Source organism: Gobius niger (assembly GCF_951799975.1).
Source record: "Gobius niger genome assembly, chromosome: 21".
Lineage (NCBI taxonomy): Eukaryota > Metazoa > Chordata > Actinopteri > Gobiiformes > Gobiidae > Gobius > Gobius niger.
The window spans coordinates 14,220,595-14,247,579 of record NC_136872.1 but is presented as its reverse complement, the minus strand read 5'-3'; the positions used below and the strand labels follow the sequence as shown (position 1 = coordinate 14,247,579).

The following is a 26,985-nucleotide window of genomic DNA, read 5'->3' as shown; positions in this document are numbered from 1 at the left end:
TCCGAAGAGCATAGGGCAGGATTGGGCAGGACCATGGGACTCAATGAACACAGAGGAGCTTGTGGATTTTTAGGACAAAGGAGGGTAAAATCGTTACCTGTGGATTCGTTTGGCCACTGCACTTTGCCAAGTTACACTTGTAGTTTTTTTGTGGTTGAGTCGCATCTTCTGGATTTGGTAGGATTTGCTGTTTATTCCCGGGAAAGTTGTTGCTGGCGTCGTGTAGTCTTTGAAATGAAATGCGGTTTAAAGAAAATCCGTCTTTAAAATGTTTGCTGAGTCTTTTTGCGTTTCTTTTGAGATTACAGACGCGAAAAAGACTAATCTGAAGCCACGCTTTTCCCAACAAAGAAGCTCTCACAGTCTCAGTCTCAACAACTGGGCAACTTGATTCAGACGCGAACAACTGCGCTGGGCTCTTTTTGTGGATTACTGAAATCAACAACATCAACCAAGCAAAGAAAGAAGGAGATTCTTAGTACATGCCTTTGGAGGACATAAAGCATGAGTGCCGTGGTAGCTTTGCCAGAATGGAGGACGAAAACACTGGGAATTGTCCTGTTGGACTTTTTGTTGGAGTCTGCCGTTTTGGACACGTTGGTTTAACAAAGCTAGCCACTAGCCTGCTATTAAGTTAATGCGTCTCAATGCTGCACATTGTGTGGGATCACATGTGAAAATGAGAGTGGTTGTCTGGCAGTTGTTTGTGGGCTTGCTGCTGGTTGGCGCCTGTGACTCGGCTCTATCATCTGATTGTAAATCATCTGATGAACGCCCCAAAGGCGCAGGGAAAAGCCTCCTGCCCGACCGGAAAGTGGTGTGCAGCAACATGGACCTTCATCAGGTGTTTCCCCCGGAGTCATTCTCCAACAGGACAGTCACACTGTGAGTATCTGGATCAGTTTGCATTCACTACAACCAGTACGACATCAATCACTGCCACACTGCAACTTCCCTCCCAAACCAAAGTTTCTAAGCCCTTGTCAGAAAATCTGACGCTCTAACCCACTTTTTTAATAGACAGGGCCTAGTATAAAGTTTATAGAGTTTGACATTTGTGTTCATCTGTGTGTACACCTATCCCCCCCCAAAGCTAAACGTGTCAGTGGCTTGTCAGCCATCCATCATTGCTCCACAGCTGCACTGTAACAGTGTAATGTAAACCTCGTGTAACAGGAGCCTTCCTGTTGTGGAAGGGTTCACACATAACAAGATATTTTGGCCCAAGGTATTTTATACACTCCACGCAAGTTGTGCAAATGCCCACTTTTTCTATCATTGTGACCACACATCCAATGTGGAGGTACTTTGCTAGTGCTGTAACATGACTAGTTTGCAGCATACTTAGTGATTTGAAGCTTCTGATGTAACAAAGCAGCAGTTGGAAAATGATGTGCCTTTATTCTGGCAGTGATAGATTTGAGGTTGAAACAGTTCCTTGTGATTTTGCACTGAGCCTTAGGTCTGAGGGGTGGCCTCCTCAACAAAAATGATGTAATTACAGAGCTAATACCGGAAACTCTTTAAGATTCCTCTCCGTCTCTACCTCAGCCTTTATCTATTGTTGGATAAAAAGGAAGCCCTACTCAATCACTGGGCCTCTAACATTCCCTGTGGACACGAATAGCAATGGAATAGCCGTTTATGTTGGCGGGACAGTTTTTGGGGTGTTAATTTAAAGCCTGTAAAATCCCCCAGGAGGTCTGCTTTTATGGCTGTCCTGCTGCTCTGGAGTGGGGTTGACCATGGCCGGGACCTCCCTGATTATCCAGAAAACATTTCCGAGAACAGTAGAGTTGAATTAGAGCTGTGTGTTGAAATATGCTCCCTTTTGCTGATCTTATTGAATCACTGACTGGGCTATTTTTTTTTTCTTTTATGAACAGCACAGCCACAAATCTCCACTTTCTTGGACTTTGTGTTTGTTCACCCTGAGTTTCACCATTCCTTCACAGTTCTAAGTGGCTCGAGTTTTTGCAAAATGTCATCTCTTGTTCGAGTGGGCTCCAGAGAAAGAATAGGTAGCATTCCCTGCATTTGTGCTCTACCAACGACACTGCATACCTCGGTAATCTGAGAGGAAATGACACAAATGTGTTTACAGCTGCCCCTGGCCTCGCAGAGTGGGATATGGCTAAACCTTATGAAGTTTTGGATATGTTTCTCTTCTGTCTATTATTTGTAAAGTTTTCATCCACTGTCCACAATTTGTCTTCTTGCAATGTTGTTTTTCTTTTGAAGAGCATTTTAGGATGGCACCCCCAGTGAGAAGTGAAGGTAGGTGTTGTGTCTTTGGGCAAGACACTTCACCCACGTGGCCTCCAGTGTCTGCGTACATTGGTGAATGAATGAGAGTGTGGATGGGGGACTGGTTCCTTGCTGTAAAGCGCTTTGGACCTAATGAAGGTAGAAAAGCGTTATATAAGTTGAGACCATTTACCATGTTGTATGCAGAACATTCATTGTATTCTGGATGAATTTTGATATTTCTTCTTTTCTTTTTTTTTGTCCATGGCCTTAAAGGGGCTAGATGCAAGTTGGCCATTTTATACTCACTACTGCCTCCTCAGGTAATATGTGTAACTGCACCTTCTATATTAAGCTCGTGCATGACGGCAATTCGGACCCGAAGTCACACCTTTTTGAGTGACAGTGCAGGATTTTAGAGGCAGTTGTGGTGAATAGGTCTGGACTCATTCTACACCTTAGGACATTGCTGGAACATGTAGGGGGAGGAAAATACCTAATTTTAACTTTTTAAACTCCCTATAGTCCCTTTAAAATACTCATTACACAAGTACCATGTTTTACGGATTATTAGTTGCTCCGGAGTATAAGTCGTGCCAGCCAAAAAATGCATAATGAAGACGAAAAAAACCTATAAGTCGCACCAGCCGTGGCTACTACCTGGGTATGGAGGCGTAACTAGCAGTACAAGCAGTAAGAGTAACCTCCACTTTTCGCCAGTGCCTCACAAGTTTCTCTCTCACTCCACACTTTCTTACCGTTTTTTTAAATCTTCATTGGTACAGGAGTAGTAGGTACTTGTACACAAGCCCAGAGCGCCCTCTAGCAGATGTCAGTGTGAAAATAACAAACATGTGTAATTATGTTTTGATATATAAGTCGCACCCCCAGCCAAACTATCAAAAATAATTTAACTTATAGTCTGGAAAATACGGTAATAAGTAGCAAATCAAAGTGTAATACTTCTAATTATGCTGGTATGTTACTTGTCAGTGCCATTTTGTTTCTTTTTTCCATTCACCTAGCCAATGCCATTACAGACTGGAACTCAAACTGACTCTACTTAAGCTCACGTTTCTTTACGGCGTTTGTTTGGTGTAATTAGGCTGCATTCAGAGAAGCACCTGGTTTGGACGGTGCAGAGAGGAGCACCTGGTATTGCCTCGGCGAAACAACTTGAATGTCGAGAAGAAAGCAGGGGTTTCTTTTCTCTCACTCAAGGAAAGCGTTGGAACACATTGGAGTGTCGTAAATGCAAAAAAAAAAATGTTCAGACGCTGTTTAATCCTCAAGGAATGACAATAATCTCCATTGTTTACTTTCCCTGACCTGAAAGTGTTGCGTCTGAAGTGCAAGTACAAGCAAAAAAGAAAAACACACAGGTGCCTGCTGTCATGCCCGTCCACTCAACAGAGGATTTGTTTTTGCGGCTTCCCAAAACCGTGGCTCTAAAAGAAATGCCCCTGTGCTTTTCAAAGTAGTCTGGCCGTGTTTGCAGAACGAGGAGGCAACAATCCCAAAGGCGAGCCCTTGGCAGACGTAAAATGAGTCAGTTCACAGCCTTTAATTTAGGAGACCCCCTCCCTCCCCTTCCCCGTGAGTCCTGCCTTACCTTGAACATGTATTTTATAAGTTTAGTTTGAGAGACATTAGGTAAGGCAGTGCAATGGGGTTTCGTGTTGTTGATGTACTTCTCGTCTGTGTTTTTAGTGGAAAGTACTTTGCCGGAGAGTGAGAATATCTGTGCACTCGTCCATGAGTGGCTGACATCATTGTCAAAGGCCTTTTCCGGTTTATGTTGTTTCACTAGAAATGAGCTAATTGTTGTATCAGATGTTTAGACTTCGACAGACTATAAATTGGTCGGCTAACTTGCTAATACTCCACCTCTAGACCTCCATGAAGAAAATTGCAACAGTATTTCTGTTGTAATTTGGTTTGTGATGTTCAGAATTTACACATGTACAGGAGGAGCATTTGGAAAAAGACAGAGATGTGATTAACTCTGAACGTTTGTGGTTAGCTGAAACCTTTAGCTGGTTTTTAAGACCCCTAGGAGAGTGGATCTTTTATTGTTTGCAGAAATAGGCTATTATGTGACCTAAAGCAGTCTTTGCTTATGGCAGCCATTAAGTTAATTGCGCTGTCCTGCCCTCAACAATGCACTAAACCTGGTATGACATAATGCACTGTGTCTGTCTGTTGCCTTTTTGTCAGAATTACCGATATAAAGGGAACTCATGCTGAAAGTAATTCCCTTCGTTAATGTATGCATTTTACCACCTCAATACGTCCCTCCAGAAAGTTTCACAAATAGATAGGGCTTCAGATTGTTTCTTAAAGCCACATTTTTTGAGTACAAGAGAATTTCGCTGATGGAATTTCATTGTCTGAAGTGAGACGTGTTGAGTGAGCATTACTTTGCTTTGTCCTCAACCCAATGTCTGTGTTGGCATTTTGGCCTGTCGACTTGCTCGGGGCCGCCACTGAAAAAAAAAAAAAAAAAAAAAAAGAACCATCGTGTCAAATTCCCAGACTTCTCCCAAGCTACAGGAAATGTAGGTCATCACATTTCATATTATTAGCTACGACTGAAAGTAGATCTTCTGGTTTTACCTCCAGCTTTTCCATAAACGTCCGTGAGATTTATGACTTGTGTATCAGGAGACAGGATGTGAGATGTACAGTAGGATTCCCCCCGCAGCTCGTTCCTGGCCTCGACTCAAACAGCTCTTATCTATGCATCAAGATGAGCCCTGGCTGCCCCCCTCCCCTCCCTCCCAAGTCTATTCAGGAGTGGCCCCAAGACATTCTCTATGCTCTCATTTGGTTTAGAGACGACAGACAGAGGAAGCAGCATACAAATGTCCAGAGGGCTGTGGAGATACATTTGAAATGGTCCCAAATTGAATTTTTGAATGTGAGGGTTTGCCGTTGAGGAATTGTCTTTTTTTTTGTTTTTTTAATGTCTGAGGAGCTTAGAAATGGCTGTACTACTACGTCACAATAAATATTTTGATAATCTGATCATGAATTCATCCAGCCACCAAATGTTAAAGTACTGAGCAACTCATGCCCCAGAGGCCAGGTTGTAGCATGTTGCCGTGAGAGTAAATACTACGCTGACAGAAAAGACAAAGGGAGAGAGGGATATTGTACGTCCAACTACACAATGGAGATCATTTTTTTCTCTCTCTGTAAATACTGCTAAAGTGGCGCTAGCCCGCAGTTAGCCTGTTAGCTTCGTCTTTGTAATTCTATTAGTGTGTATTGGGGCCTCCAACCCGTAGGCAGCAAAGTTGCAATTGGATTTTTCTGATCAGAGACACCAGGGGGAGATTATTATGGTAAACAAATTACGTAGTACTGCTTTTAGCCTTGATAACTTTAGGTTGTTTGGGGTGAGGAAGGGCAGCAGATCTAAAAGGAGTAGAGTCAAATGCAAAGCTACAACTGTGGGTAAATAAGTTGTTTGTCCACAGACCAGTTTACAGGCTTCATGGTCTTTAGTCGACCGATTGATTGCTTGAGGTCGATTTTATTTTTCTCCCAAAATTGAGGGATCTTGGGAAAGAGTGAATGTTGGCATGCAGTGGAGTGAAGTATGAAAAGAGGTCAAGAACTCATGACTCCCTGGAGAATGCTGTTAGACACATTTATTTTTATGGCCGTCAGAGTCACAAGTTAAGATACATTGAGCACTTGTTCCTTATAGACTTGAGTACCTCTTGACTTAAACCATAGGATGACTGTCACTTAAAGGGATATTTCAGGATTTTTGACAACAGGGCCTTGTTTCCTGGTTATCCAGAGTGTTATTGATTTCTAGAGATTGAAACAAAATAAAAAAATATTCTTGCAGTCATTATATTTGAAGAGTTAAGTGGTGCTAGGCTAGTGCTAGGCTAGCGCATGTCTATGGTAACTAGTAGCCTGCATTAAAAACAGTCTGACCCAAGCACAGTGCACCTGAGGGAAATCACTTATAACACCAGACTACCGATATAAATGTCTGTGTTGACTGAATCATTTTTTTAATATAACCAACCGGATCTACAGTAGTTTGTTGTTTACCTAAGGCCGGCATTACTACACGTGGAATTCACAAAGGAGCTTTCTACAAATCAGATATGGCCACGTTTGGAGGACTACCCCATGATTTTGAAGAGGTTTTTAATGCGGGCTATGAGTTACCATAGACATGCGCTAGCCCAGCACCACTAAACTCTTCAAATATGAGGACCGTATGAATCAAAAAACATTATATCATCACCAGAAATCAACAACACTCTGGATAACTAGGAAATGCGGCCCGATGTCAAGAGTAAAGTATCTCTTTGATACCAAGTAGCAATGATTTGGAGACTTGTAGCCTTCTTCAGGCTGACATAAGAAACATTTGACATCAGTTGTACTCAGATCCAGAGACATTTTTACATGTTTTGGTTATTGCTAATACTAAGCTCTATATTCTTTTTTTGTGGTATGTATGTTTGTCTTGTAATTCTGTGCTGTTTTGCAAGATTCTACATTCAGTGTTTCTACATCCTGACTCCTGGCTGACGGATCGGGTATGACTATTGGGGACGACATGCCAAATACTTGTATAAATCCCCTATTTGTAACCATATATTTTCTGGCAGTGATAGAATTCGCAGCCTCGCACATCGGCATGGTCGAACATATGGAAATGTGCAAAGTAGTGGCGGCGGCGGCGACACACAGGAACTGTTTGTGTGCACTCTCTCCCCGAGCGGCGAGGAGCCAAGCTGCAGTTCTGCCGCTGTCCAACCCAGTAATAAAAGGGCCGCTCAACACTCCATAATGACTCCAATGTGGCCCGGGTTTGTGGGTGCCACTAGCATGTATGTCACCCGCCACATCCCGCCGCCGCCGGCCAACGACAAATGCTAACCACAAGTCCCATGAGTTTGTTCCTTCTGGGATTAAAACAGTGGTGTGGATTTCCTACAACAGCGCAGCAGGGATTTGTAGCTGACTGCACTACAACCATTTTCTGTTTTGTTTTTGAACATGTCAAAACAGAGGATAGACAGCGGTTTGTAACCATTTAAAATCCATTCTCACTGGTGTTGAGTAGCCAGAACGGTCTGTGCGAGTCATTACTGGCTCAAGTTCAACTGATTTCTTCCTGGTGGCATAACGCGTTTTGTGGCTGCTGTTTAACATCTCTCAGTGACACTAATGTTATTATCTGCGCTGCCCCACTTGCAAAGCAGCTTCTTCTTTCCCATTTGTTGTCATACATTTGCACACGCTCCTTACCAAGATAACTTTGATTAATCTCTTATGTTTCCTTCTTTTATTTTGACAGAATTTTGAGCAACAACAAGATCCAAGAACTGAGGAATGGCTCCTTCTTTGGACTGTCTACACTTGAGAAACTGTAAGTAACTGTGGCTTACAGTAAATCACTTCATGACTCTTGGCCGTCCAGTCAACATCAAAACAGCAAAACTATCCCATTGGTCTATTTTCTTGTCCTCTCACCTCCTAATTGAAAACCAGTTTATTAGACGTTATGAACCTTGCCTTAAAATAATTGCCAACTTTTGTACAAGCCGTCTAGTGGGACGATTAGGTCGGAACACTTCCTAATAGCACTTGGCCTCACTTAACAGGCTGGGAGAGGACTGAAGATTCTACGGGAACAGGCTAATTATAGGTGTAGCCTCGGGGGTTATTTTGTTTGTCTGCCTGGTGACATAATCGCAGCAAAGTATTCTGGGATACTATCTGCCCCAAGTATTGATCCGGCCCTACCTCACTTCCTTAGTGTAACCTGTTATTTCAGTGCGACATTCGTTTGAGGTTGTGGTTGTCATCGCCAGCCCTTCTTTCTGACATGGGCCTGCTAGGGGGAAGTTGCTCATGGGCCGGGCCGCACATACTGCATGGGCCGCTGGTTGATTTATCACCCCTCGATGGATTTATGCAGATAAAATAAGCTGACCATTAATGGCTGTGCTTTTCCTCAAGGCTATGATAACGCATGACTGCTCCCATATGGAATTCCGAGGGCACATTCCCTGTAATTCTCCTTGGAATAGTTTCACAAGCGCAATAATTCTATAGGGGGGGGGGAAAACAAACAAACAGTCAGCTCAAATGGTTTGTTTTGAATGGACAAAGTTTTGCTTCGCATCCAAGAAGCGTTCGCAATTCTGAGCAGCTTTGGGCCTCTAAACTGCACACTCCTCCTGAGTGGAGTTAGACATGCCTTAGGCCTTGTTTACACTAAACTAGTTTCGAATCATTGCACTACCTGACTGACTGTTGTCCTGAACTGGGGTGAAACTCATGACTGTTGAAGTTTGGATTTTTGGGCGTTGAGGCAAACAGAACCCCGGATTTTGTCCCAAATATGGCCTCTTTCACTTCTCAAGTCTTCTACACTTGACTAAAAGACTCCTTCTTCGAATGTAAAGACTGATTGATCCCTCGAGACTTTAACTAGCATTTGAACATGAACAGCCACTTTTTTACCCGTTGTACCTTTGAGCTATTTTCCCCCTAAATCAGGCCCATAACTGAACCATACAACTGAAGCAGGACTGTGCTATACTACCGGCCTTTGTCATTGTAATGAGTCCGCGCCAAGGCCAAGAGGTGTCAGACCAATGTTTTTCCAAGTTAAAGCCTCTCCCTCCCCGAAACATTTCTGCAAACCCCTCCCCCCTCCCGTTCCCCATCACACCCTAAACTCTCTCTCCCTCTCCGAAGTCTAAAATTCTCCACAAGCCTATGTACGGCTTTCCATCCCGGCTCCAACCCCCCTCTTCCTGTTGCTTTCACCGCTCGCCCCTTTTCGAGTCCACAATGAAAGAGCGCCTCATTTAGACTTGGCTATATGCAGTTACTGAGACAGCAGCTGGCCGAGAGTGCCGGGGAAAAGGGGGCTCCAGAATCGATTACGCCTATCCGAGAGCGCGGCGTGAAATTGCAAAGTAACTGTGGTGACCGCCGTGTTTTGTCAGGGGCCAAAGGTGTCCCCGCTTGGAAATAAGCCACAACAGAATCTCCATTATCACTCTCCGGCTCATAGAAATGGAGAGTCAAGCTAGGCAACCGTCACATGCTAATTCCTGACTAAATCCGCTGCTGTGGAGGAATGCTCATTGTGGGAAACACAGCGCACATAACGACTGTAGTGTCTGCCTTCTCGAGAATGTTAAATCGCAAATGAATGGTGCAATCGGTATGGAGGCAAGCTAGTAAAATGATAATAGGCCCCCCGAGTTTAACTTGCAATATTAGGAATTAGATCCCTCTCTTAGATACTGCGAAACGAGATTGAAAACTCTGCTAATTTAGTCGAATGAGTTTGAAAGAATTGATGACACCTTGAAGAAGACACTTGAAATAAAAGCTTACATTTTTGTTGTGTCAGAAGTGCATACCGTATCCTCCGGGCTATAAGTCGCACTTTTTTCCATAGTTTGGCCAGGGGTGCGACTTATACTCAGGTGCGACTTATATGTATAAAAATAGAATTATACATGTTTGTTATTTTCATACTGGCAGCCGCTAGAGGGCGCTCTAGGATTGTGTACCAGTATCAGCTACTCCTGTACCACTGAAGATTTAAAAAACGGGAATCGAGCAGCAGAAAAAAAGGAGGAACAGGTTTGCAAATGGGTGCTTGACGAACGTGCTGCCGGGAGAGGCTTGTCAACAGTGCAGTTACGCCTCAATGCCCAGGTAGTTGCCAAGGCTGGTGCGACTTATACTCCTGAGCGACTTTATTGTCCAGAAAATACAGTCGTTTATTCTGAAATGTTCTTGCAATATTTGGTAGATCCGTCAGTCCAACATTAGTCATCATCATGTGACACATTTGTGATTAAACTCTTTTTTTTACAATGGGAATTCATTGATTTGTGCCGATTAGTGGTGAGTTGATTATACCCAGCTCCACCAGGATTGCCTTTGCATTCTGTCATATTCCATTCCTGAGACAAACAACAGTGCTGAAAAACCTGACCTCTTTGGCAGAGGGAGTAAAAATAGCCCCGAGCTCAAACCCAAATGTTTGCGCCCCTGATAAACACTCTGAAAGTAGCTCTCATTCAATCTTTTAGGGACAATTTTCACTGCCCTGCCTTCTCATTTTTCTCTCATCTGGTCGCGCACATCAAAACCCCCCGACCAGCAATAGATTTTTTATTTTTTTCCTTCTGTCTGAGTCCTCTATAGCCACACTGAGTTGACAGCTCGTCGACATCAAACGGGCAGAGTTACCCAGAAGGCCTTTGTGTGGGTTCAGGTGGCTGGTAGAAAGCCTCTTGAACTGGTGTGTAATGAGTGACTAGGCAGTGCCAGCGCAGGTGAGCACCGCAGGAATTCAGTGACCGCCGTCCTTTGAACCTCCAGGGAGAGAAGGATCGCGTGTTTGTGTGTCTGCGTGGGCGTGTGAGCATAAATCCTCCTTCAAATAGTCGGATATATCAAAGGACGCTCCTTTTCAATTGGCTGTGGATCTAGGGTTGTAATTCTTGGGCTGCACAATACATGTATCATTGCAGGAGGATCTCAACCTACTATTTTAATTGATCTTTTAGTCAGCATTTGAGATTTACTTTTGTTTAGTCTTCTGTAAAAAAAAAAAAATTAAGTAGTTTAAGTTGTGTCGAACTTTCTACTACATTTTACATTTGGAAGATGAATGTAATACTTTCTACTCCACAACAGGTCATATAGTATCAGGTGGTACTTGTTGTAAAAGATTTGATAACCAGGGCACTATATGCCAGATAAACTGCATAAACTCTTCAGCTAACAGCAAGATTTGGCACTGTACATTTGTGTAATATAATACCATTCGCTTCAAAATGTGTTTAAAACTTCAATAGTTTAAAATTGTGTGTTGGAAAAGGTCGTTTTATTCAATCTATGCAAACCCTACAAACCAAACACTGCCTCCATTTTGCTCCTTATCAGACGCCCATGACCCAAACCTTGTCTTCTTCTTCTTTTTTTTCCCCTGACAGGGACCTGCGCAGTAACATGATCAGTCACATTGAACCGGGCGCTTTCCTTGGATTGGCATCACTCAAAAGACTGTAAGTACATTAAGGCCTCGACAGCTTAACAAGCTCTTTTCACTGTGACTTCTAAAACTCTTTGTACACTCGACATTTGCACGCAAGCTTCTCCGGGATTCCACCAATGTATTTAATGCACGCCAAAAGATCCAGATTCTTCCAACCGGCAGTTACTTAGCGCTCGGATTACTGGGAATCTAATTGCCTGAAATTAAGAATGTTTATGCAGCTATTTTTAATAGAAGGTTTGCAATACTTAAGAGATTGTCATTTGTCTCTTGATCCTCCAGTAATGGGATGTAACAGAATCGTTTTGTTGCAAAGTGTGTATGGTATTTTCCGGACTATAAGTCGCGTTGTTTTAATAGTTTGGCTTTAGGGTGCGACTTATATCAATATATATTTGTTATTTTCATGCTGACAAGCTTGTGTACTAGTGTCTGCTACTCCTGTATGGTTGTGCAATGACAAATAAAGCACTTACTTACTTCTTACTTACTTACTTACTTACTTACTTACTTACTTACTTACTTACTTACTTACTTACTTACTTACTTACTTACTTACTTACTTACTTACTTACTTACTTACTTACTTACTTACTTTACCACTGAATATTTTAAAAACGGTAAAGTTTGGAATGAACGAGAAACTTGAGGGACTGGCGAAAAGCTGAGGTTACTCTTTCTGCAATGAAGAAAACAAAGCTAATCGTGAGCTAAAAGCAAAATGGCCACAGCTAGAGGAATGAGTTCGCAAATGGGTGCTTGAACAACATGATGCCGGGAGAGGCTTGTTAACGGTGCAGTTACGCCTCCATGCCCAGGTAGTTGCCTAGGCTGGTGCGACTTATACTACAGAGTGACTTTTTGTCATATTTTTGTTGGACACATGGGGATACATGGGTCATGTGTTTTGATATATTTACATATCTTTAAATTTGGGCTACCATTTTTCTTTATCTGTACATTAACTTCACCACCAATGAATTTCATTTTATTTCAGCAGCCCCTCGTCCATCTGCACACTGAAGTTGCTATGCATGACAGCTCCTCTTTAGCTTGTATCCAGTGTCCATAAGGGAGTACTGTCTCACACCAATCTTTTTCTCCTGCCTTGTTTTGTCTGGACCGGTGCCAGAGACCACAGTAGACAGCACGAAGCCTTCTGTACATTCACACGCGACTAAAACATAAAAAAAAATGCCTGGAGTATACCCAATAGGTTTATGAGTAGTCTTTGGAGATACCCACGGATCGTTTCGAAAAAGCCCGATTTCAGTCCTGCTGCGCGTGGGAGGTCAGAAACTACGGATAATTGTGTGAGAGTAGGAACACAGTATGAATTGGAATCACCCGACTGTGCCAACATAAACTGGAGCTCTGGCGGCTGCAGTGGAGGGAAGGAGAGAGGCAGAGGCAGATCCTTGGCGCAAATCCCTAAACTTTCCCCCTAATCTTGTATCCATGCCACTCTCAAGTAAGTCCATGCATCCAAGAGGGAAGGCCTGTCTGCCAGTTACTGAAGGCAAACTGATATCTCTCTATATGCTTTACCTACTATATCCACAAAGGGTAGAAATCCCCTGAAAGTCTTCTCTGATAATCAATATACTCAATGACAATGATGTAGTTTGCACAACTCCGCTACACTTTCTGCATTCAAGCTAGCTAATTGGACAAGGCGTTTGTGTAAATGTCAAAGCTTAGTTGTTTTTACACCATCAAAGGAGTGAAATATGGGCGAGAGGAGCAAAAGAGGTAATGACAAACTGCTGAATGTGGGAATGTAAACACAGCATGTGCAAAAAACACAATCTTTTGATCTGGCTCATTTCATCACAGGCCTCCCTATCAATATTAAACCATATTATGAAGACGCTGTGCTGTCTTTTAACCTCTTAGCCCCCACCTGAACCGAGCACATTGTCTCCAGTTCGGCTTTACCCAAATCTAAAAGCTTCTTGAAAAAAAAAGCATCAAAAAACATAACTAAAGAGTAATGTAAAAGCATCAAAAAAGGGACAAAAATGTGATGGAAAAACTGACGAAAACAAAAAGACAATGGGGAAAAAAAGCAACAATAACACACAAAAAAACGACGAAAACACAATTAAAAAAAACAACTAAAAAGAGACAAAAACATGACATTAAACGCTTCAAAAATGTTATAAAAACGCGGCAACCACACGACAAAATAGTTTTGCAGGTCTCAGCTTTCAAATGAGGAGTTACACTGGCCAAGCTCTCCAGCCGGGAAGCTTTTAGATTTTGGGTAAAGTTGAGCTGGGGAAGGTAATATGTTGAGTCTTCTCTTCAAGCTTGTTCAAACTTTGTAATAGTATGTCAAAGTGGGTCAAAAAGAAAACATTACTATTACTAAACAAGGGCTACACCCAGTACTAAGCTAGCAACTAACAGCTTTCATAGCGAGCAACACAACAGGACAGCAATTCAATCTATCTCCAACTTTCGACATATTTAAGTAAACATATTTTGCATAATTGAGGCCACATTATAAACAAACTGATTGTGCAGCTCTTCTTCCCTGCCTGGTTTTCCTGTCCTCCTCCCCTTTTTTTTTACTCGGCATTCCCGAAACAGCTGAACAGTCCCCCTGCAGCCATCTAATCACATCAGGCTATTCCTGCCTGTGCTTCTCGTTCCTTAGACCCGACAGACAACAACCGAAGCACTGCCCTCTTTGCTGTTAATTTGCCGCGTGCCTGTGGCAGGAAGGCATGTTTCGGAGAGATCCTTTGTGACGAGTCCAACAGGCTGAGAACAAGCAGATGGAAAATGTGGCCTGTAACATGGAGGATTATAGAGGTGTTGTTTTGGCATTATGTTAGGCCAAACATTTAAAGTGAGTTTCTTTACGGTCTTGTCTTGATCCTCTATCTGTCCGTGTGTTGTATTGGATTTCAGCTGATAGCGATTTGAAAACATTTCACTGGGGCAGAGCATATTTGGAAAGAACGCTCGGAGTGTCCAGTGAAGGTGGAAAAGCTGAATATAATATCAAATCATTTGCCAAATCCGCCCTTCAGCTACTATCAAGCAGCCTCCCGGGTGATGTAGAGAAATATGGTGTCACACAACAGAGGTCGATTCCTTTCAAAATAAATCCTGCACAGAACCCTCTGTTTGGTTTGATGAACAACGCTTACATTTGGGTAGGGCTGGGTACCGTATGGTATCGTAAAAAAAAAGGTTAAGTTACTACTGTATCGAAAAAATAAAAGTATCCAAAGCAGGTACCGAAAAGAAATGCAAAATCCTTATATTAAAGTTTAGATGCTGTTGGTCATTAAAATTTAAAAGAAAAGAAACATGGGGAAAAATGACAAAATTGGGGAAAAAACACATAGAAAATTGGGAAGAAAAGGGGGAAAATTTGGGGAAATTAAAGCAGTACTCAGTACTTTTTTTATCTTAATAAATCCTTTCTGTAGTCCCTGTGGGGGTAATACAAGTGTTGATGGGATGATTGGGGTGTCTTTCATCTCTCACTGGTGTCTCTGGCCAGAAAACCACTTTGCAACTTCGCTGCCTACGGGTCAGAGGCCCCAATACACACTAGATAGATAGAATAGAATCGTGAAGAATAAGCTAACAGGCTAGCGCCAAAAAAAAGTATCTCCTTGTGTAATTGGATGTACAATATCCCTCTCTCCCTTTTCTCTTTTCTGTCAGTGTAGTATTTACTCTCACGGACAATTAATGAGTAAAAAAAACACAACATGCTATGACACTTGCAGTGTTGCTTATGGCCTCTAGGAGCATAGGTTGCTTAGTACTGAGGAAACATTTTTGAAAAAATATGGAGCATTTGGAAAAAAAATGGGAGAAAACAATAAGAAAACTGAAAGTGTTATTTCCGCCCTTTTGTGTAGTTGGCAGTCTCTTGTTGTTTCACCCCAAACAAGTTATACAAATGCATGTTTGTGCGGTACCCAGCCCTCCAGTTGGGTCACGCTAAGTTCATTTGACCTCACATCTTTTGACAGCGCTCCCTCCCCCTCCCCGCCTTATCCTTGTAAAGCACAATGCTCACCCTGCAAAAGCCAGATTTTTTTGGTTTTCCCTCTTTTCTCTTCCGAGCGAAACAACCTCACTCTGTAAAGTCCCCCAGCTGTTACCTTAAGGACCACGCACTGATAATTACCCAAATGCCGGGATGTTAGCATATGCCTCGCAGACATTTTCCAGGTATGGTTTGGTGTTGCCATCCTATTCCTACAGTACCGCGGGACAGGGCTGAGGTAATGATGTGTCATCCCCGGCCTCCTCTGGTTTCCTCACTTTGCACTTTGAAGCGATTAGCTCATTCTCAAAAGGCTATCATTTACAACTTTTATTAAGGCGTTTTGGCTGAAACAGACACCACGCTGTCTTTTAATTAAGTTGAACTATTTTTATTAACATCAAGGCTTGTAGTTTGGAAATTAAAACAAGATTAGGTGCGACGTTGAAAATCAGTGATGTGAAAAAGTGGTGTTACAGTCTGGTTAAGATTGAATACAGTGAGTACAGAAGTTTTTCGGGGCTATATAGCTAATTCATGTTATAGTGAAAAAGCCAATCCATTAATTTTTTTTATAAACAAGAAAAAATTATTGCATACGATTGTTGTTTACATTTATCGAATAGCAATAGTAGTATTCAAGACAGGGTTATTGCTTCTCTGCGCCCACTGAATTTCAACGAAGATTCAGTGTTTTCCTTGTAAGGCCTTAAAATGTCTGTGATTTTTCATGAGACGTCAAGAGCGTCTGGAGACTTGATCTAATATTTGCCAGACGCTTCATGTCAGGTTCAATACACAGAAGCAGCAGTTAAACTTGTGACAATAAAAGGGGTGGATTAATCTCTTCTTGTTATGTTGCACTTGCCTTTGAAGCGCAGCATCCCCCAGAGGCTCGCACATTATCCAAAATCACCTTGAAAGTTGTCGAGCTGTCAGCGGATTTTCTTTTCTTTTTTTTTTCTTTTTTTTTGGGCCCGCGTCCCAACTTGTCTCATTCGAAGTTTCACCAAGTACATGATCTGTTTTCCCAGCAGTAGAGCTTCTTCTGACAGCAGGGTGTTGAGATAATTCACAACTTCATCATAATACAGCGAAATGCTTTTGTGTGTTACAGAGACTTGTCCAACAACAGCATCGGATGTCTCAACGCCGACATTTTTAAAGGGCTCGCCAATCTGATGAGACTGTAAGTGGCTAAAAAGCAGATGTTTATGAATACAGTTAGTAGGGTGCCTTGTTTTTAAAATATAAAAAACACAAACATTGTTATAGTGAACATAGTATTGTCTAACAGGAGTCTCCAAAGTGTTCCTCTGGAGTTTTCAGTTGTTCTCCACCTTATTCCATCACAGCTCCCATAGGTTTTCTTCATAAGCTGGAAGAATCCAATTTGATTACCCTTTTAGTGAAACAGCTCTGTCATCAAATTTCATGTCATACACAAACTGCAATCATTTAGGTAAATATAGTGTTTGGATAAAACCAACTTCAGTAACTTTTGTTGTTTTGAATAATCATCTTCGGTAACTGTCCAGGGTGTGCTCCAAGTTCCTTAGAAGCTCTGCTGTTTTGTGTATAGCTTATGGTTAGGGATGCACCGATCCGGTACTGGTGTCAGATATCGAGTCGATACCAGAAAACAATATCAGGGATCGGCTACAAATATATGAGACCGATCCCAGTTTTTGCTCTCACTGCACAACTTTCACCAACTAAATTTAAGTGAATATAGGCATGCTGTATGTCATGTCAAAAAATGCTGCAGCTAGCAACAGTATGCTAAAGCTAATGACAACATGCTAACGTCAACTCATTGAGACTGGGACAAAAACTAGGATTTGATCTAAAGTAGCCTAATAAAATACAATCAGACAGTGTTTGTATTTTAGTTTATGAAATGCTGTTAAGGAATAACTGATCTAACATATTTGTTTTGCACAAGTTGTAATGATCAGCTCAATTAGAGTTAAATAGCCATAGTAGTCATATCTTTAATGTAGAAAAGTCCAGTTATTCTGGGTTAATGTTTTTCCATTGCAGTGTATTAATAGATAGCCTATAATTGATAACATCTTGTTTGCAAAGGAAAATAAGACTTTATTGATCTAACACTGGAGAAAAGAGGATTTTTTTTATTCAGAGTAAGTACTTTAAAGAAAGTCTCTTGGTCTTTGCTAATATCAGATATCGGCAGATACTCAAACCCCAGTATCGGAAGCAAAAAAGTTGGATCGGTGCATCTCTACTTATGGGAGAACAAAAGTTGGAGGAACCTAATCTTCATTGACTATTTATCCGTCATCTATTGGTCTTGCTAGATCTAAACACTGGCTGGAAATACTGACCTGCAGACCCCCCCTTTAGGACGATATCATGTTGTGTGTTTATCTGTTGAGTGCCGACTTATCTGTGTCCTTTTTCCTTCACAGGAACCTTTCCGGGAACATGTTTTCATCACTGGCTCAGGGGACCTTTGACAGCCTGGCGTCTTTGAGATCGCTGTGAGTCTGATGAGAAGTTGTCGTGCTGAGAGCTGACATCATGAGTGTGGAATGGGTGAAGTCACTCCTTTCACCTGTGCTTTTCCTCCTTCCTTTCCAATCTGTCAATTCTCAGGGAGTTCCAGACGCCCTATCTGCTGTGCGACTGCAACCTTCTCTGGCTGCTGGGCTGGATCAAGGAGAGAAGCATTGTCATCAAAAACACAAAGTGCTCCTACCCCCAGTCTCTCCAGGGCCAGCTCATGACCTCCATCCAGCCCGAGCGTCTGACTTGTGGTAGGCAAAAAAAAAACTCTTTTAAAGCAACAAAATGTGCAATGTATTCCAAAAACTTGCATTACATTTCCTCAGGAGAAATAATAACCCTCACCAGTCTCATTGGTACTGTTTTTTTTCTTTTTCTGTGATTTGATACAATTGCACTTTTCAAACCATGATGACGGTGAGCAGAAACGTGGAGTTTACTGTTGTGACAGGCAAAAGCATGGCAGCGTTTAGCTATGACACAGATTGCGTTGTTACACCAGCCAGTGCTGTCTCTTTAATTTTTCTGTCGGTATCAGTGTGTCTTGTGTTTGGGGAACAGGGGCTTGTGCAATGACACGGCAGATAAGGAAACGGGCTGCTCAGGCCAGTGCAGCCTTGTGTTTATACTTGCTCAGGTCTTATCAGCCTGGCACTCATCACACCGAGGGATTATGGAACGCACAGAGCAGGGACACAAAGTGCGATGAATGGCTCTCAAACACTGTAGCACAAGTTGTTGGAACACATAATTTCCGTTTATACTCCACAGAAAAGCAACTATGAAGTACCGTATTTTATGGACTACAAGTCGCACTTTTTTTCCATTGTTTGGCTGGGGGTGCGACTTATACTCAGGTGCGACTTATATATCAGAATATATAAATTCACATGTTTGTTTTTTTCACACTGACAGCCTCTAGAGGGAGCTCTGGGCTTGTGTACGAGTATCTGCTACTCCTGTACCACAGAAGATTAAAAAAAGAACAGTAATCGAGCAGCAGAAAGAGAGTTTGGAGTGAGAAACTTGTGAGGGATTGGCAAAAAGCGGATAATACTCTTGCTGCAATAAAGGAATAAAAAAAAAGGTGCAGGCTAAAAGCTAGAGGCATGAGTTTACAAATGGGTGCTTGAACAACGTGCTGCGGGGAGAGGCTTGTCAACGGTGCTGTTACACCTCTGCGCCCAGGTAGTAGTAGGCTGGTGCGACTTATACTCCGGAGCGACTTAAATATCGAAAGGAGCCAGCTGAGGTGGCTCGGGCATCTGTTTCGGATGCCTCCTGGTCGCCTCCCGCGGGAGGTGTTCCAGGCATGTCCTAGTGGGACAAGGCCTCGTGGAAGACCCAGGACACGGTGGTGGGACTATGTCTCCGAGCTGGCCTGGTGTCGCCTCGGGGTCCCCCCAGAACAGCTGGAGGAAGTGTGTGTGGATCGGGAAGTTTGGGCATCTCTGCTGAGACTGCTGCCCCCGCGACCCGGCCCCGGATAAAGCGGAAGAAAATGGATGGATGGATGGATGGATGGACTTAAATATGTTTTATTTATTCTTTATTATGCTTTATTTGGCTGGTTCGACTTATACTCCAGAGCGACTTATAGTCCTGAAAATACGGTGCTGAAAATACATTACATTGAGGTGATGAAAAGTACAAAGTGGCAAAGCATTACCACTTCAACTTTTGTTTAGAATATTATTAAGCATTAACATCTTAAAAAACTATTAGTGCTTGACTCCAACTCCCTAAAACTTTGCTCAAACCGAGTTACACCTTCCACCATCTCTAAAATGGAGATGATGCACACGCCAGCCATTCCAGTGTCACATACCCGATTTAATCGCATCTCCAAATTTAGTGATTGTGTGCATTCCTCTGGCTTTTGCGCAGATGCGCCTCTGGAGCTGCCCTCCTTCCAGCTGACCCCGTCCCAGCGGCAGGTGGTCTTCCAGGGGGACAGTCTGCCGTTCCAGTGCCAGGCCTCGTTCGTGGCGGAGGACATGCAGGTGCTGTGGTACCAGAATGGGCGCATGGTCACACCGGACGCCGCACAGGGCATCTTCATCGAGAAGCGCATGGTGCACAACTGCTCACTTATTGCAAGGTATTGGTGGCATTTAATGAGAGATAATGATACAGACACAAATGCAAATAAAGTGACAATTTACTATGGAAGCATCTGTACTGGGCTCTTTTTGAAGTGAAAGCATTTTGCCCCACAGCCCACACAGAGACTTCAAGCTGTTTTTTCATCACTAAGACACTTATCTAAAATGGGTTGAAACCGCAGTTGATCGACAGATGTTTCTCTTCTTCCACCAGTGCCTTGACCATTTCAAACATCCAGCCCGGCTTCACTGGGAACTGGGAGTGTCGAGTTTGGACAAGCCGAGGCAACACCACCAGGACTGTTCATATTGTGGTTTTAGAGACGACAGCCAAGTACTGTACCCCTGAGCGCGTCTCAAACAACAAAGGAGAATTTAGGTGAGCAAAAAAATCCCATTGATTAAAGTGGAAAGTCATTACAAAATGCATTCTGTAAATTAATTATGTTCTGGAATATAACACTGTTTTCTCACAAACACAATCCTGTACTGTGGCAAAATATAGTACACATTTGCTATGTAACTACTGCCCTCTTGTGGTTGACTTGTATAGTTGCAAAGGAGTTGAGCTATGAATACTCTGCGATGCCAAGTGTCATTTAAATGGTTTCTTTTAGGTGGCCACGGACTTTGGCAGGGATCAGGGCGTACCTCCCGTGTAGCAGGCTCTCTTCAGGCGCGTACAGCAGCTCTGAGGACCAGCGAGCCTGGCGTTTCTGCAACCGAGACGGCCAGTGGGCAGAGGAGGACTACTCGAGGTGCCAGTTTCAGAAAGACGTCACGCGGTTTCTTTACGTCATCAACCAGGTGTGTGACGTTTGTGAACAAACATGCAGTAAAAACATCTCTAAGCTATATATAATAATGTGTTGTACATTTTGCGATAGATTCCTCTCAATGAAAGCACCGTGGTCCCGAGTGCGCGGCGTCTGCTGGTGTGCACGGTGGAAGCGGCCAGCTTTTCAGACAAGATGGACATCATCTTTGTTGCCGAGATGATAGAGAAGATCGGCAAGTTTGTCGAGAAATTTAAAGATGTAAGCGTTTCTATTATTTTTCCAAAGCTATTTTAGTTTTTTGCTTTCTCTCTTTTCCAATGGTAGCTAGAAATAAAGAACAAAATGTCTGTGCACGATCCTTTGTTTTAATCTTTTTATCTGTCTATAGTTGGGAGAAGTGATGTTGAGCATGGCCAGTAACCTGATGCTGGCTGATGAGAAGGTGCTGTGGATGGCTCAGCGCGATGCCCAGGCCTGCTCCCGCATCATCACGTGTATCCAGAAGGTCGCGGTCTACCGTCTGGCTACAGCACAAGCTTTCTCACTGGTAAACGCAATATTTATATACTGCATGAGACCCATATGGTGCTAAATTGGTCATTTTGAGCTTTGTGTTAACTATACAAGGGCTGAAAACACCCATTGATGTCATATAATGGTGTTCCACAATGATTAAGTCTAGACAGCTCATAGGATTCATTGTGAACATCTCAGCGCCTCATTTCTTACTAAGGGCTAGATTTGTGTTTATTTTTCACCACTTTTAAACCGTTCTACCGTTTGCTCAGAAACATTTACCTGCTTTCTTTATGCTAAGGTATCCAGATGCATTCTAAAGACCTGAATAATGCATCAGATTTGACCTTTTATTCCTAACCTTGTATATTTTTTGAAGCCTGGTAAACGTGTGCTTTTTTGCCTTTCAGACCTCTCTAAACATTGCGATGGAGGCTCACGCTGTCAGGCTGAATGAGTGGAACGGCATGACCTGCATGTTGTTCCAGAGGCCGAGCCCCGAGCGCACCCCCGGCCATGATCGACAACTCACCTTCAAATGCAACACGACCAGCTCCCTCTCCAGCATCCTCTATAAGGTTGTTTTATAATGTAGCAGTCGGATATGAAAACAAGAAATGTACTATATAAGCTTTTGTGTACATGTTCTATAGAAATGCACAGAATACAGGACATGAATACCTCCTGAACCCACTGTAAAGCTAAAAGTTCATCATATTTTCCCAGAACACCGTCATAGAGGCCTCCCTGCAGCTGCCCCAGTCACTTCTAGCTCAGGCTGCTCCCCCAGTGCAGCCAGAAGACACAGTCTACAAGCTTTATCTTCTGGGTTTCCGTAATGGCAAATTCTTCCCTTCCACTGGAAACTCTTCTCAATTCGCTGACAGCGGGAAGAGGAGGACCGTGACCACCCCCGTCATCATGGCTATGATCGGTGAGCCATTCTTTTATAACTGTACTGTGTGTTTCAAAAGTATTTGGCAGGTTTAAGAATGAAGGTGTGTCAGTGGGCAGAAATACCTACCGTATTTTCCGGACTATAAGTCGCTCCGAAGTATAAGTCGCATTAGCAAAGAAAAAATACATAATGAAGAAGAAAAAAAATCATATATAAGTCTCTCCGAAGTATAAGTCGCACCAGCCAAAAAATGCATAATGAAGAAGAAAAAACAGTAAGTCGCACCTGAGTTTAAGTCGCACCCCCAGCCAAACTATGAAAAAAGTGCAATTTATAGTCCGGAAAATACGGTACACAAGACTGATTTTTAGATAAACCGACCGAGCTCTTCTGATTCCCGCATTGTTTAAAAGTTGAAAAAGTAATCCTGAAAATGACCAAAGATATGTTTAGAAGGGTCATAAAAAGCACAACACGGCCTATTTGTTCACGTCTATACCATTTTGTTTAGATGGCGCGTCTCTTCGTAATCTGCGGACTCCCGTGAACATCACCTTGAGACGGCTGGCGCGGGGCTCAGATCCGGTCTCGGCTCAGTGGAACGTCAGTCTGAGCGGGGGTCACGGCGGATGGCAGAGCGACGGCTGCCGGATACTGGGACACCACGACAACTTCACCACCATATCCTGCAACTCCCTCGGCAACTACGGCCTTTTGATGGTAACTTATATCGCAACTTTGTTCGGGGATTTCCTTTTTTTGGGAGGGGAATTCGCAGCTTTAATCTCAAGGTGGTTAAGTGCTTAGTTTTGCTTTGTGATGCTCTTGTCTTGTCACAGATTGGATGAAGAATATTTTTATGCCTTTTATTTGTGTGCGCATTGTAGTATGGATGTATTACTCTGTCCAGTGTAGTTTGAGCTGCACTGGACAGCTCAAACTGTGAATATGTCCTTTATCCACAGTGTTCCTTTCTCTTTATTTGTCTCATGTTTGATACTATACTAAGGTGGTTCTTGAGGGAGAAAGTTTTTGGATGTCATACTTAACCTTTCTATATTTTTTCCAGGACCTTAACAAGATGGATTATTCTCCCCCGAGCATCCAGCTGCACCCAGTCATCTATGCCACATCGGTCATCCTCCTGCTCTGCCTGCTTACAATTATAATCAGCTACATCTACCATCACAAGTAAGAGATGTGTGACCCTGCCTTCGTGGGCCATTTGATTCCTGACTGATTTTTAAGGGTGGTTTTCTGGTTCTAAGTCGGTTCATTCCCTTTTCCCAAGGTCTGTCCGCGTGAGCAAAAAAAGCTGGCACATGCTGGTCAACCTGTGCCTGCACGTAGCCCTGACATGCGGCGTTTTCGTCGGAGGCATCAACCAGACGGCCAACGCAAGTGTCTGTCAAGCGGTGAGTAACACGCCCTTTTCCATTAGTCTAGTGGGGGTTAAGAAGGGAAACTTTTTCGGGGTTGCCTTTGGCTAAACTCCACATATTCAGTTAAAGATGCATGGGCAGATACATCGGGTTGCTTTCATGGTTTGAGGCAATGCTGTTGTGCTGGGGCTGCATCACTTATTCATGAACTCCCCCAAAATTCTGGCTGGAAGTTGAATAAATGTGTGCCAAAGACTTTTAGCTTGGTCATTGATACAGATTTGTTTTTTTTACCATCTATATAACTTAAGAATTGCGTTGTCTAGGTTGGAATCTTGCTGCACTATTCGACGCTGGCAACTGCTCTGTGGGTGGGAGTGACCGCGCGTAACATCTACAAACAGGTGACGAGAAAAGCAAAGCGTTATGAAGAACTGGACGAGCCGCCGCCCCCTCCGAGACCAATGCTGAGGTACATCGTTCTACTCTATTTATGTTTTTTTTTTTTTGTGGTGAACATGGCCATAATAATCCATTGTCCTGTTTGTACCAGTCGGCTCCACAAGGTGTCAGCAGAGAGCACCATGCTGCTGGTTATGCTTGCAAAGTTTCAATGTTTTTTCTATTTCCCTTAAGGTTTTACCTCATTGGTGGAGGGATACCAATCATTGTCTGTGGAATCACTGCTGCAGCCAACATCAAAAACTATGGGAGCAGGACAAACGCGCCGTAGTAAGTGTTTATATATATTCTGTACAGCGATGGTTAGTGTCTGACTCTAATGTGTAGTATGCCTTTTATCTGTTAATTTTCTGTTTTATTCAATCTTGCAGCTGAATTGTCTTATCAGGTTGAGGAAATAAAGCTTTGCTGACGGCAGGAAATACTTAACCTCTTACCCGCCTGAACCGAGCGCATTTTCTCCAGTTCGGCTTTTACCCAAACTTAAAAGCTTCTCAACTGGAGAGCAGACAAGAGACCTAAATGATTGTAACTTTTTTGTCACATTTTTGTCGCTTTTTTTGTCTTGGTTTTGCTGCTTTTTTGTCATGTTTTTGTCGGGTTTTGTTGCCTTTTTTTCTTTTTTCTTTTTTTTTTGCATTACCTTTTTTGTCATGTTTTCATCCTCGTTTTTGGTGCTATTTTGATGCTTTTTTAAGCTTTTAGATTTGGGTAAAACCAAGCTGGGGAAAATATGCTGGTAACGCTTTATATTAAGGTGTTCTCATTAAGTATTAATAAGGTATTAATAATATGCTTGTATAGTATTAACACACTGCTTATTATACTTTTATCTGTTAACATACTAATAGGCCATTAATAATACGCTTATTCATAGCCAACCCTTAACCTAACCCTGACCTTAACCCTTATCCGAACCCTAAAATGATTACTAATGCTTGTTAATACGTAATGAGCACACCTTAATCTAAAGTGATACCAATATGCTCAGTTCAAGAGGGGGTTAATATTTACAGATACATCAAGCCTTATTACAACTTGCTTTGTGTTTCTCCCTCTTCACTGTGGCAGCTCTTTAAATTCTACAGCGTTGCTCACTGAAATCTTTAGAGTTTTATTTATTTATTTATTTATTCATTGCACGGATGATGATTCAACTCTTATGCATTTCTTCTCATTGCTTATTTGTGTGTTCTGCTTTGTTTTGAATCGTTTCCCCCCCCTCTGCCTTGTAGCTGCTGGATGGCCTGGGAGCCGAGCATCGGTGCGTTCTACAGTCCGGTGGGCTTCATCATCTTCGTGGACTGCATGTACTTCCTCAGCATCCTGCTCCAGCTCCGGCGCCATCCCGAGCGCCGCTACGAGTTCAAGGAGCTGACCGAGGAGCAGCAGCATCTCGAGGCCGTCCACGCCGACTCCAACCCGGACGCGAGCCCCACCACCACGCACCCCCTCGTGCTCCAGCTCCAGCCCCACGAAACCTCACCCTCCTCGGGGAACCCTGCCCACTCCGTCCCCATGTCCGCCCTGGAGAACGAGTACACCTTTGCGGCGCAGTTACTGGGCACTGCCGGGACACTGGGGTTATACGGCGCTCTTTGGGTGTTTGGGGCTCTGGCTATCTCGCAGGACCACCCCTTTGACTTGGTGTTCACTTGTCTGTACGGGGTGGCCGCGCTGGCGCTGGCGGCTTTTATGGTCGCCCATCACTGCGTCAACAGGCAGGACATGAGGCGCTACTGGTCCCAGGCTTGCTGCTCGGGGAGGCGGGCCTATTCTGCGCAGGAGGACGCACTTTTGTCCACGCCAGGCGAAACCGCGTCAGCGTCCGGGGGCGCAGTGAACAAAGCCGATGGGGAGTCTATAAAATGTGGACATAGCAGCGCAGACTCCTCCCACACAAATAAAAGCGCACCCAGTATGCGCAACTCTGGACAAGGCAGCAAGCTAACAAATCTACACGCAGAGGCAGCTCAGTGCAAACTAGCGTCGCCTCCTGTAGCGGCTAACGGAGCGGCCATCTTGGACACTAGCCTCACCGAACACTCAGTGGACAATGAGATCAAAATAAACATGCACGTAGCGCCGGTTGAAGTGCAGTTCCGGCCAATCAACATCAACAACAACCCGACCCCGCCCACAAACGGGCAAGCGGGCAGGCATCACAAGAACAGGGCGCGGGCACACAGGTCGAGCCGGCTAACGGTGCTGAGGGAGTACGCCTACGACGTGCCGACCAGTGTGGAGGGCAGCGTGCAGAGCGGGCCCAACAAGAGACATTATTACGACATGGCGGCTCGTAACCACAGGAGGGCGGCGTACATGGCCTACAGGGAGCGACACATGCAGCAGGACAGTAGCGACAGTGCTAGCCTCCCCCGACGCTCACGTTACGCCGATAAGGGAGGTGGGGGCGCACTTCCCAATGGCTCCATAAAAACGGTAGAGGCGGTTGTCTCCTGCTCCAGTAAAGACTCTGCTACTACGAGTACTGGGAGGCAGACAAACGGCACAGAACTGGACGGCCAACCCAAGTCGTACGGGCTGAATCTGGTGACTCAAAATGGCACACTCAAAGAGAACGGCCAAGCAGTGCCTTTGGTTAATGACAATACAGCTGGCATTAAGACTGGCCTATGGAAACATGAAACTACTGTGTAGCGACTGTTTCCCTCCAGTTGTATAACTGCTTTATCACTGTGAATTTTACCTTTTGAAAGAAAATGTACAATCCAAATATACTAAGCAGCTAGCCGAATTACTGCCACTGTTTTGTAGATATGTTTTGTAACTGTACATTTATTTTTATAACTTTTATGTCAATTTTACACAAGCTGCATGGTTTGAATTCTGGGTTTATGTTTCGAAGGGACTGATTTACATTCTGTAGTTTGTCCCGACAATAAAACACATGTTTGTAAAGTATGTCATGCTCTGTTTCTTCACGCTATTTCGGGATCATTTGGAATCCACTCG

At 43.5% G+C, this 26,985-nt stretch overlaps 1 protein-coding gene across 1 annotated transcript; it reads left to right on the top strand.

Annotated features, from left to right (window-relative positions):
• Positions 1–24: 24 nt before the first annotated feature.
• adgra3 (adhesion G protein-coupled receptor A3) lies at positions 25–26,885 on the top strand. The gene is made up of 19 exons (XM_079580335.1): positions 25–885; positions 7,583–7,654; positions 11,259–11,330; positions 16,456–16,527; positions 17,771–17,842; positions 17,958–18,118; positions 19,755–19,968; positions 20,187–20,351; positions 20,590–20,779; positions 20,860–21,009; positions 21,140–21,298; positions 21,678–21,845; positions 21,994–22,201; positions 22,677–22,885; positions 23,235–23,356; positions 23,457–23,580; positions 23,874–24,019; positions 24,184–24,279; positions 25,245–26,885. Exons 1-19 carry the CDS (start codon positions 638–640, stop codon positions 26,668–26,670), a joined length of 4,074 nt encoding a protein of 1,357 aa, XP_079436461.1. The 5' UTR covers positions 25–637; the 3' UTR covers positions 26,671–26,885.
• The last annotated feature ends 100 nt before the right edge of the window (positions 26,886–26,985 follow it).

Coding starts and splice junctions, on each gene's coding strand:
- adgra3 (XM_079580335.1), top strand. CDS start 638: ATGCGTCTCAATGCTGCACATTGTGTGGGATCACATGTGAAAATGAGA. Junction 16,528..17,770: donor CTCGCCAATCTGATGAGACT/GTAAGTGGCTAA, acceptor TTTCCTTCACAG/GAACCTTTCCGGGAACATGT. Junction 20,352..20,589: donor AACAACAAAGGAGAATTTAG/GTGAGCAAAAAA, acceptor GGTTTCTTTTAG/GTGGCCACGGACTTTGGCAG.